Genomic DNA, 12287 nt, shown 5'->3' on the forward strand with positions numbered 1-12287 from the left:
GCCATGGCTGGAGAATCCCTCACCTCCGCCTCCAGCCTCCGAGGCCCGGACTCCGCCTCGGCCCGTAGACCCAGCGGCTCCACCTTCACTCCTAGCTCCCTCACCTCCACCGGGCTCCCTCGTCCCTCCGGCTCCGCCTTGGTCGGGCGTTGACCCACCATCGCCTCAGGACTCCGCTTCTCCGGCTGCACTTCGTCGCTCCGTCCCACCGTGGGTCGCCATCATGGTTGTGGCCTGGGTCCTTCTTTGGCTCCTCCTGCTCCAAGCCCCTCCTGGCTCCTCCCTCCTTCGTCACCTCCCTGGTCTCTGTCTGCCGGCCCCCTCCCGGGTGTCTGTCCTCCTCCAGAACCTCCTCCCAAGTTCCCACCCGCCCCTCCCCATGTAGTTTCTACGGTGCAAGGATGCATCTTCCCGGGAGGGGGTGTAATGTCAGGATCATGGACTGTCTGTGTCATGTTTTGCTCCTGTTTCTGTTCCCTTATTTGGTCATGTTCCTGTCCTCGTTTTGCTAACTAGTTTGATTATGATCCCATGCACCTGTGTTCCCCAATCATCCCCTGTATTTAAGTCCTAGTCTGTGCAGTCTGTCTCTGTTGGGTCTACTCGCTATGTTCGTGTGTTTCCTACCATTTCCAGTGTGGATGTACCCTGTGTTTGGATTGTATTAAAGACTGTGTTCGCTATTCCTCGTCTCCATCGTTCCTCGCCATCACAGAGTGTGACACACACAGTCAAACACAGGATTAAAGAGCAGAGTTAAAACCTGCCAGTAACCAGGTAAACAGTCTGACTGCGGGAATCATCTAATTCAACAATCAGACAAAATGAGGCGGTCAATTTAATAGCATTGCAAATAAATTCTGCAAACAATGGATATGTTTCACAGTAGATATTGTCATTACTGGATGACTCAGATGATGTGTTGTTAATCTAACAAACACCTCAAAATAACAAACACGTGACTGTGGTGGAGAGGCTTCCAAAGAAAAATAAAGAGATGCTGAATTTTAAAACAGGAAGAGGAATTAATCAGGGGCTCAGTCATTAGGAAGTGATCAGACATGTGAATCTTTCATGAGTGTAACCCTAACAGGCACAGCCACCCGTGTGCTGGGGTGGGGGGGCCAGAGCACGACACACACACACACAGAGAGAGAGAGAGAGAGAGAGAGACCTATAATGACTACAAATAAAACGTTGGTTATTTATATGGCTATAATACGGACAAACTGAAATACATTATATTTTGAATCATATCCAAATGAGATTCTTGTTTCACCAATGAAGCCAATGTAGAGTATTGATGGTGTATCATGTTATTTTCATAATTTACAGTCTAGACTCATGGAACCTGGGACTTTCTCAACTCTATGGAAACAATGTTTGTAATGACATCACGACACCATTGTATGTTCACAAAGGTCCCTGACCTGATACAGCCTTATTTGCGGCACAGCTGTCCTTCCTGTATGAATAATTTAGGCTCGAGTGAAAAGCAGCTGTCAGAAGATGTGTGGCAGAGCAAAACGCTTCAACCAACAAAGTCCCACTTGACCTCTTATTCATAAGGCCGTTGATCGGCTTTTTTGATTGATACAGTAATGTTCTTTCATGAGGAAGACCTTGATAAACTAGAACAAGTCAACCAACTGTAAATGATAATGCAAATTAATGGAAACAGGCTGAAGTTGGACAAAAGGAGAATTTGGAATAATGTACCAGTAGCACTTTTCCTTGTGCTCCAATCTGATTATTGAGTCGGTAAGCTAAATTTGAGAATAGCACCAGTCTGAAAGAATCATTCAAATTCTGTTGAAAAAAAAAAGTGGATGAACAGATTCTTTGAAAAGAATGAAAAAAAAAAAAAGAATCGGATAATGCTACTTTTCTCAGAGGAGGGCTTAGAGAAAGTGCTGAAGTGAGGGTCACATATTCACATACACAATACCTTTACAACAAATTTTGAAAATGCCCCTTTTTTTACTGCTTTACAATCTCATCGCATAAACCGCTCTGTATTTATAGCTGTTATACACTGGAAAAAAAAGGTGGCCTAAAAAATAACAAATGTTATTTAACATTACTCAACCAACCTAATTATATTAGGTTACACACAAAAAAAGTAAATTTAAAGTAAGATCAGATAAAAATAGCTCTTTAATTGCAGGTTACCACTTTTTACAGTGTATCATGGTGAATATTCAAAAAAAATTAACGGTATTATAATTATACGGTATTAAAAAATCCTAAATTATACTGTGTATATATATTAGTAAATTAACACTTTACTCTTAACAATATGATTTTTAAAATTAGATTATTAATATTGATTGATTGATTGATTGATTGATTGACTGAAATATAAATAGTACTTTCTCTTTCCTTTTGGCTTATTTTAATTATTAATAGTATAAATAATTTATCTAACATTTTGCTTTATCAAGCAAATGCAACATTTCAGAATAAATAAACAGAATGAACACTATAAATTAATTTTTACAAATCATTTAGAATCATGTAAGGACAACATCTGCACTGAAACTTTTGTAAAGAGACTCAGTTAAAACTGAGAAAAATTGCAGTAAAATATGTTTAGGTCTTTATGTTTCAATACGATTTACACTGGAATAGAGTCAAGATTCTTAGTGAATTAAAAAAAAAACAAGAATCTAAGGAATCATTTTTGGTCTGTTTCTCATCAGTGGGTAATCAATCTAAATCATATTTCACAAAAATACATCAACAACTCTGTCACCATTGATTCTTACACTTTGTGCAAATAAGAGTCCATCCTCCCATCTCTGACACATGAGGTCATTAAAGCGAGTTAGTGCCCCTAATCTGCATTAGCTAGTTGTGTAACTGCCTCCCACCCCCTTTGTGCACCTTTTGTTTACACTGAGTTTTATGACCAATGCATTCATGTGAACCATTAGCTTTATCACAACAGAACCTGTGAGAACAGGATACGCACGAGCAACACCCCAATTTGATCTCTTCTCATAAATCGCCGGTTCATTCCCTTTATCTACATCTGTCCCGGCACATATTCTCCTTTCACAAAAAACACTGATACCCTAATGAGGCCAACAGCTCGCTCCACTGAGCAGTCAGTCTGACCGGAGTTGATAATGCTCGTTGTGTCCCGCCACGGTCAAAAGACAGTGAGATAGCAGAAGAAGACAACATTTCTCACGTGCAATCGTATTATGCTTTTTATTTTCTATTATATATTGCAGGGTAAAGGCAAGTTGTCACTGCCACAAGCTTGCGTTGCTTTAACAGGTAACAGAAGTAATAGTGTCTTTAAGAGCATCCGGCCTAAAACATGTGCCAAATCAGTTGTGCGGATCACTCCGCTGTGCCAGCCCCTGATAAAGGGAATAAGCCAAAAGAATACCGTTTTGTGGCTCTTTAATGTGTTGAGATGAACAATTAATCTACATATTGATGGCCTGGCTGAGGGTATGTAAATGTTCAGCAAATGTTCACTTTTCGGTGAACTATTCCCTTAATTATTGCTTAGTTTCATTATGAAACTGTATATAGTTTTTTAGTAGTTCACTGGGAGGCACTGAAGAATAGTTGATAAGCTAGTAAACTACCAAAATGTTCGGTAACTCTTTATTTTACGGTGTCCATGTTACATATGTTACATGTACTTACTATAGTAATAACAGTAAATTATACATAATTACATGCAACTAACCCTAAACCTAAATCTCTTGAATTAAATTTTTTTTTATTCCTCCATTTGTGTTCTGAAGATGAAATTTTGGGTAAACTATGATTTTAAAATGGTATGACATACCTTATTCAGTCTGGGGTGTGTTTTCCATACAACAGCACAAGTCGCTGATTAACTACCATAGTACGCATCGTTAGAGAAACTAACCAGCTAGTCATCATGAGTCATGTTATTTAAACCACACTGCTTCAAAAATATCGAATCTGTCGTTAATGATGTCACAGGCAGGTGGTGGAGTAATTACTTCTACTAATTAATTGGTTTGAAATCTTCGAGATGCTGCTGTAACAAACATGGCACCAGATGACTACTTTGCTATTTTTTGTTCCCTGTCATTTTGCTTTATTTGAAGTTTAATTCGTCACAAGTGTCATACTTGACCACAGGTCAAGAGCTGTAGTTCCAACAACGCAAGATTGCAATGCTGTTTGCAAATGGTCGTTTGAACCAGTCAGTCATCAATCCAGGCAGCAATGCCTTGCTTCTCATAACAGAAGAGCTTGGCTATAAGCACGCTGTAAAAATGGTGTATGTTGATTGCAAAATAGCTAGGAATCGATTACTGGGTTCACACACCCTGAACTAATCTATACACACCCCTAATCTATAGACCTCCTTAATTCCTTTTGTTAGATTTAAACTAATACAAACTCTCTAAGGTTTGTCGCCATTATTTCAAGTGTCATTCTCTGCATATCCCATTAGACCAACCATTGTGACGGAAGACTGTCTACATCAGTAAGCTGTGTTGCTATAAATCATCCCACAACACTGTGCGATGACCTACGTAATGTATCATTATAACGACTATGTCAAGATTCATGACCCTTGACCAAGAGACCTTCCCTGTAACAAGAAGAGAAGACAATACAGTTACAATACACATGCCCTGAGCCCTCTGACATCAGAATGTTATCTCTACCCTCCAAAAGCAAGCCTATCATCACAATGCAGAAATCTCCTACATAGCAGACTTCTATTCAAGAGTATTTGTTTACCTCATTAGTTTATCACTTGTGGGATACTGACAGTCTCCATTGAGACGAGAGTGCACAGTGCTGAATGAGAATAAGCAATATCTCTCTTCCTGATTAAACTTTCAGAGGGCGGATTTACTAAGAATAAATTGATAGCATTGTCTATTTTCACTCACGGTGTATGCTGTTTTAGCACCCGGTTCACAAAAGAAATTATTCAAATCAGATAACAACACAAAATGCTGAAATTCAATTTGCACAGCACAGTTCTCTGAGGTGTGTTTTAATGCTAGGTTGTGCACTGTAAGAAAAAACATTGTAGATAAACGGAAAAGGTACTGGTAACTTTCTGCCTGGACATCATCTATGAAGCTTACAGACATTTCCTTTAACTCTAAAACACAGTGCAATGTGTAATTCAAAATATGAATAGGAAAAAAACACCTGGGAACATTTATATGGAAAATTCCTTCTTAAAAACACAGCACACGTTACTATTTTTACAGGCTTTTCTTAGAGTGTGAAGGATGCAGAAGACTACATGATCTGAAATACTCTGCCTGATCTGCACAGCATCGCTTCACCATCACTGTCATCCTTCTGAATCAGCTCTTCAAAACGTACACTAGCAGAAATAAATTGCTGCTTATTAATAGTTAGTAAGGTAATTGTTAAGTTTATTATTGGGTAGGATTTGGGTGCAAAATATGGTCATGCAGAATATGTGCTTTATAAGCACTTATTAAACAGCCAATATGTTAATAATAGGCATGCTAATAAGCAACTAGTTAAATAGCGAGAACTTACTAGAGTTACCGTGAGAATTAACTAAAGTGTGACCAAAGGTAAATATAAGTATCTCAGAGTAAGTGATTACTCACTTTTAGGGGTAAATAAGTGTGTAAATATATAAATACAGTGCATCCGGAAAGTTATGTTATAGCCTTATTCCAAAATGGATTAAATTCATTATTTTCCTCAAAATTCTACAAACAATACCGCATCTTGGAAATGTTATTTTTTTTTAAATCGCATGTACATGAGTATTCACAGCCTTTGCCATGACACTCAAAATTGAGCCTAGGTGCATCCTGTTTCCACTGATCATCCTTGAGATGTTTCTACAACTTGATTGGAGTCCACCTGTGGTAAATTCAGTTGATTGGGCATGATTTGGAAAGGCACACACCTGTCTATATAAGGTCCCACAGTTAACAGTGCATGTCAGAGCACAAACCAAGTCATGAAGTCCAAGGAATTGTCTGTAGACCTCGGAGACAGGATTGTATCGAGGCACAGATCTGGGGAAGGGTACAGAACAATTTCTGCAGCACTGAAGGTCCCAATGAGCACAGTGGCCTCCATCATCCGTAAATGGAAAAAGTTTGGAACCACCAGGACTCGATATCGTTGACTTGATTGCACAGATACTATTTAAACTGAACTGAGCTGGATGATGGCATCACTGAATTCAATGATGAACTGTCTTTAACTGAAAAACGAGTGTTTACTATCGTCACTTTGCATTATTGACACACTATTTTCCTAATTAATGCTGTACAGTTGCTTTGACACAATCTGTATTGTTAAAAGCGCTATATAAATAAAGGTGACGTGACTTGACTTGACTCTTCCTAGAGCAGGCTGCCCGGCCAAACTGAGTGATCGGGGGAGAAGGGCCTTAGTTAGGGAGGTGACCAAGAACTCAATGGTCACTCTGACAGAGCTCCAGCATTTCTCTGTGGAGAGAGGAGAACCTTCCAGAAGAACAACCATCTCTGCAGAACTCCACCAATCAGGCCTGTATGGTAGAGTGGCCAGACGGAAGCCACTCCTCAGTAAAAGGCACATGACAGCCCACCTGGAGTTTGCCAAAAGGCACCTGAAGGAATCTCCGACCATGAGAAACAAAATTCTCTGGTCTGATGAAACAAAGATTGAACTCTTTGGCCTGAATGCCAAGCGTCATGTCTGGAGGAAACCAGGCACCGCTCATCACCTGCCAAATACCATCCCTACAGTGAAGCATGGTGGTGGCAGCATCATGCTGTGGGGATGTTTTTCAGCGGCAGGATCTGGGAGACTAGTCAGGATCGAGGGAAAGATGAATGCAGCAATGTACAGAGACATCCTTGATGAAAACCTGCTCCAGAGCTCTCTGGACTGGGGCGAAGGTTCACCTTCCAACAGGACAACAACCCTAAACAGACAGCCAAGACAACAAAGGTCAACTCTGTGAATGTCCTTGAGTGGCCCAAGCCAGAGCCCAGACTTGAACCCGATTGAACATCTCTGGAGAGATCTGAAAATGGCTGTGCACTGATGCTCCCCATCCAACCTGATGGAGCTTGAGAGATTCTGCAAAGAAGAATGAGTGGAACTGCCCAAAAATAGGTGTGCCAAGCTTGTAGCATCATACTCAAAAAGACTTGAGGCTGTAATTGGTGCCAAAGGTGCTTCAACAAAGTACTGAGCATAAGTACTGAATACTTATGTACATGTGATTTTTTTTTGTTTTTTTTTAACATTTTTTTATAAATTTGCAAAGATTTAAAACAAACTACTTTCACGTTGTCATTATGGGGTATTGTTTGTAGAATTTTGAGGAAAATAATGAATTTAATCCATTTTGGAATAAGGCTGTAACATGACAAAATGTGGAAAAGGTGAAGCGCTGTGAATAATTTCCGGATGCACTGTATGTCCCTTTAATGGTACTGCCCTATTGACAAGCTGTTATACCTCTGAAGGTACAATTTTTTTTTGTTCTTCACATTTTTCCTGAGAGTTTTGCTTTGTTTAATGAGCCCACTCCTAGAAATAAAGGTTCCTTATTGATATGAAATGATTCCATTAAGAAACTTTAACATCCACAACACTGGAAAGATTCTATGGATGTTAAAGTTTCTTCAAAACATTTCTTTCTTTAAAACAATTTAATTTGTTTAATTCAATTAAATTTTAAATCATCTGCTGTCAATGCATGTGTTCAGACCATCACAAACATTTAACCTTTTTTCCATCACAATGCTGACCAAGCAAGATTCATGCTTTTTGTCATGTGCCTGGATCTGCTGAAAACTATCACTTGGTGGCACTCACTCAAACGGTTTAATGCATCTACATTTTCTCTCTACAATATAGACAGAATGATTTGTACCACCACAAATACATCCAGCAGTAATAGCTGACTGGTGCTATCTTTAATGATAGTGAACATTGTTCTTGGCAGCAGGCTCCAGTGCAGATTGTCTGGCAATAAACACGACAGTCCTCATATACAGCAGGAAATAAGGTGTAATCATATCTGTCTTTTAAAATCATTATCCTCTTTATGGCTTTTGAAGCCAAGAGCCCTTCCTGAAGGACTTAATAATTTTTCATATAAAGATAAAAGTATAAAGATAAAAGTAAACACTGTGCATATACAAGCAATGCTTTTTTAATAAGCATTGCTTATAAATATGCACACAAAAGCTTATATTTAGGTAAACACCTAAATGGACAATGTTAGACGATGAAATGAGCAAAAATAATTCTCATTTACTGCCATTGCAGGAAACCAGAGCCATGTCTAGAGACCAGAATATCATAGAGGCTTAGTGGATGGACTCTTTTTACTTGGACCAGTAAGTAACCACCTAGCAACCACCCAGAACATTCTAGTAACACCCTGGCAACCACACACCTCACTATGTTTTGCATGAACATGCACAACTCACATTTTCTGCTTCTTAAAAAAGTACAAATCTCTCTGATGCTGCTGTTAAATTGGTTTAGAAAAAAATACAAATATTGACATGAATCTTTTAGATAGATTCATAAGGCACTTTCCTTTATTGTAATCAATTAATTGGCCTTAAGCTTAAAAAAATGATCAGAATCTGTTTGAACATTAAAACTTGTAATACCTCTGTCAATAACAAGGAACATGAAGGAATATGAATGTGAAATAATGCCTGTGTTATCTATGACAATGCTGATGGTTGTACACACACACACACACAGGTTTGTTTTTGTGAAAAGTGGGGACAACTCTACTAACACTCTAATGAGAGTCAGTAGATATGTAGGTAACATTACTTATAGTCAACAGAATGTGTTAAAGGGACCATCAAAATAAAGTGAAACCATGTGTGTTAATATAACGAAAGTGAAATGCTTGTTGCCAGTCATTAATAATGTAAATCAATCTTTGTCACACAGTCCACACAGATTCTAATAAAAAGAGTTTTTTTTTTGTAGGAAACAGAAAACAACAAAACAACAAAAGTTGTGACACAAATGACTTACTATATACTATGTACTTATTCTATGCACTATGTACTCTACTGTCTAGCCCTCCAGTACGTTTAAAGCAAATTAAGTGTCCAATATTCCACACTCTTTCCACTGTTTTTTGTTTTTTTTTCCTGCACATGCAACATCTAGGCATTTGAAGAGCACTTTTACTTTTTGGAGTTTTCAGTGTGAACACAATAATCACACTATTTATAATAAAGTGGCATAGAATAGTGAAAAAAGTATGCAAATTAGGATACACCTAGAAAAACGCTGTTATTCCATATCCAAAACGTACACCCAAGGATCGTTTAAGAACACTAATATAAAGATCTTAACATTCACAAGTCCTGTATGGTTGTGACATGGTTAGGAAAGTGTTTGAATGATTAAAAAAGTTGAAAAAATTAAAAACAAGTTCCCGATACGTTGGTTAAACAAAACTGTCTGCACTGTATGATCTTACTGTGGGCTGTGTTCCAATAGCAGCCTGAGCGAGGGTAAGTCCCCTTTAGCTGCAGCATAATGAACAGGCAACGCCCCCGTATCCGTGGCAACAGTAGGATCCCCTTCCCCATTTTTCAGCAGCCAATCAATGATCTCATGATGACTGAAGCGAGAAGCCAAGTGCAGGACAGTGGCCCCTGAGCTGTCCTTATCCTGTAAACAACACAGAACATAATAAATAACACATATTTAAACTATATCACACAATAACTCACAAGCGGCTGGAATACAGAAATATCGGTACATTTCTAAATTTTTCAAGGGCAACAATGTGCATGTTACATGCTATAAAGCACTGACAGGGAACATGGGTGTATTTTAACAGATTTATTTGTACAGTATGAGACAAAATTTGAATAATTTTCAGTACATATGCCGCCGAGTCTCTGCTGGATTCTATTTAACTGGCCAAAGTTTTTTGTAGTCATTCAACTTGCAGTGCAGGTATGAAACACAATAATGTAACGTGAAGCCCTGCTGTAGACTTCGCGCTCCCCATTGATGGCAGAGATAACTTCCACTACTGCATGTGCACAGAAGGAAAAAAGGACAACAGCAGGAGCTCTAGTTACTTGTTCATTACGACAAACACTTTTTTGAAATGATGAGGTGAGGTGTACCACTAGACCTAGAACAATATTAATGTTACTTTTACACGTATATTTAATTTCAGTTTAATCAAATAAAAAAAAAATGATCAAAACAAAATTCTAGCAAATCTGCAGAATATTTTTTAAGTATTTCATTATAATACCAAAAGACAAAGGTTCATACATTCGAATCAGGACTACTAAAAAACAAAGGATTAAGTGCTTTTTGAAACCTTACTTCAGGCTTCAGATCCTGCTTCAACTAATTAAAGATTTATGACAAATCCACTATATTTCAAACAGAAAATATGTTTCACCTACTGAGAATGATGTATGAACTAGCTATCAACACAACATGACTCTCATGACTGTCTCCAAATAAACGTACTAACACAAGCAGGCTGGTCTTATTTTACGGTTTACACCCTGAATAACTACGCAGAGACTTAGTGACATAATTTAGTGAAAATTTGAATGTAGTTACAATTTTATTTAACCTTACAATGCAATACAGTAATCTTCCCCTGAGATTTCATGTTTTGTTTTTTTTGTAGTTTTTAAAAAAAATGTTCAACTTAAAATGTCCTTAATTTGTAGTTCATGGTAATCCCGACTGTACAAAACACGTTATCACATACAAGAATGCAAAACAACAGTTATATGTATCGTCATGAATTGAATCTGTGTTTTCATTTTTCAAAGACAAGCAAGTACGTCTTGTTATTCTACTTACTTTTTAAGGAAAAGAGACAAGGTCACCGTTGTGAAAAAGAGATACACTTTAGCATACTTTAACAAAAATACTTTTTAATATTTATTAGAGAAATAATATACATTGCAGAATTATTAAGTGCAAACTGCATGTTTTGGACATTTAATTACATGCTATTTGCAATGAAATTAAAATAGTTTATTGTAGTTTAGGTTTTAGATTATGTTCATTTTAAATGCAATTAGCTGAAGCTGAGTCCTTTTTTGATAATATATCAAAAGTATTCACATTAGGTGACCATTTTTACTCCAAGTTTACATAAAAGTAGGCTATAGACTAGCTATATCATCCAAAATACATTTTCCACAGAGCACCCACTGTACCCTATTTATATGTGCACTCTTCAAAGTAAAGGCTCCAAAAAGGTGTTTTTGCAGTGATGCCACAGAAGAACCAGCTTTCAGTGAACAGTTCTTGAATGAACCATTTTGAAGAACATTTTAAAAATCGAAAGAACCTTTTCTACTATAAAGAACCTCTTCTGCATTTGAAAGGTTCCATGGATGTTCAGGGTTCTTCATGGAACCATCAATGCCAATAAAGAACCTTTTTTTAAGAGTGTAGTGTAATACCTGGTGTTACTGTTATTACTATTGTAACTCAGTTTATTTACACAGACGCGGACACTGTTAACATTGAAAGAGTGCGTAAAGATACTCACGGCCGCGCGACATCCTCCGTGCGTCACGAGCCACTGAAGGCAGGTCAGGTTGCCCGTGGCTGCGGCGTCATGCGCAGGACTTGCGCCGTTTCTCGCCAGGCTGCTCGCCGGTAAACCCGCTTCCTCAACCAAATACCGCAGACAGGTGAGCTTCCCCGCTCGCGCGGCGTGGTGTACGGGAGTCGCTCCCAGCACATCTTTCACATCGCCGTTGAGAACTTTCTCCGCTAACTGTACTTTCAGAGTTTGCACATCCCCTTGCCTCGCTGCGAGAAGTGTCCTCTCGACCACCATGATGATGCAGCGCCTCCAAACAAATGACTATTAGCGCACCATTAAGCGTCAGCTCACAGAAGTCCACGCAACAGAACGCGTATTACTTTGTTCTGTCCATCCCTCTTTGTTTGAATCACCAGACCATAAAGGTATCGACCTAAATCTAAGAAATATATTCTCTCGATCTATTATTATTCATTATATGGCATTTTAACACACTGTTACCTCCATTCACCGCGTAGCTGCTATCTAAAGAAAACCAGCCAAGCATTTCGTTACGGTCTTACTAGTCGTCTCTGAACGTATCCATTGGCTATACTGATCTTGCCTATACACTCACAGTAGCCTATATTTCACCTGTTACGTTTCTTAACTAAACACAAACTAGCAAAACAATAAGCGCAAAACCAATGCGTCCTCTTTGGATGAAGTCTATGGCCTGTTGTCAAACGGTTCGTTCTGAAGTCTTGAGGGA

General features: G+C 38.5%; 1 protein-coding gene across 1 annotated transcript in view; it reads right to left on the reverse strand.

The window, feature by feature from the left end:
* espn (espin) overlaps nt 1–12287 on the reverse strand; it is an 81900-nt gene extending 69613 nt beyond the window's left edge. Inside the window, exons 1-2 of the mRNA XM_016484368.1 lie at nt 11537–12287; nt 9473–9666 (exon numbers count right to left, since the gene is read on the reverse strand). Of these exons, the coding sequence (XP_016339854.1) occupies nt 9473–9666; nt 11537–11830 (488 nt within the window). The 5' untranslated portion in view covers nt 11831–12287. The remainder of the gene's footprint in view (nt 1–9472; nt 9667–11536) is intronic.

Source organism: Sinocyclocheilus anshuiensis, unplaced genomic scaffold, assembly GCF_001515605.1.
Source record: "Sinocyclocheilus anshuiensis isolate Anshui unplaced genomic scaffold, SAMN03320099.WGS_v1.1 scaffold1203, whole genome shotgun sequence".
NCBI lineage: Eukaryota > Metazoa > Chordata > Actinopteri > Cypriniformes > Cyprinidae > Sinocyclocheilus > Sinocyclocheilus anshuiensis.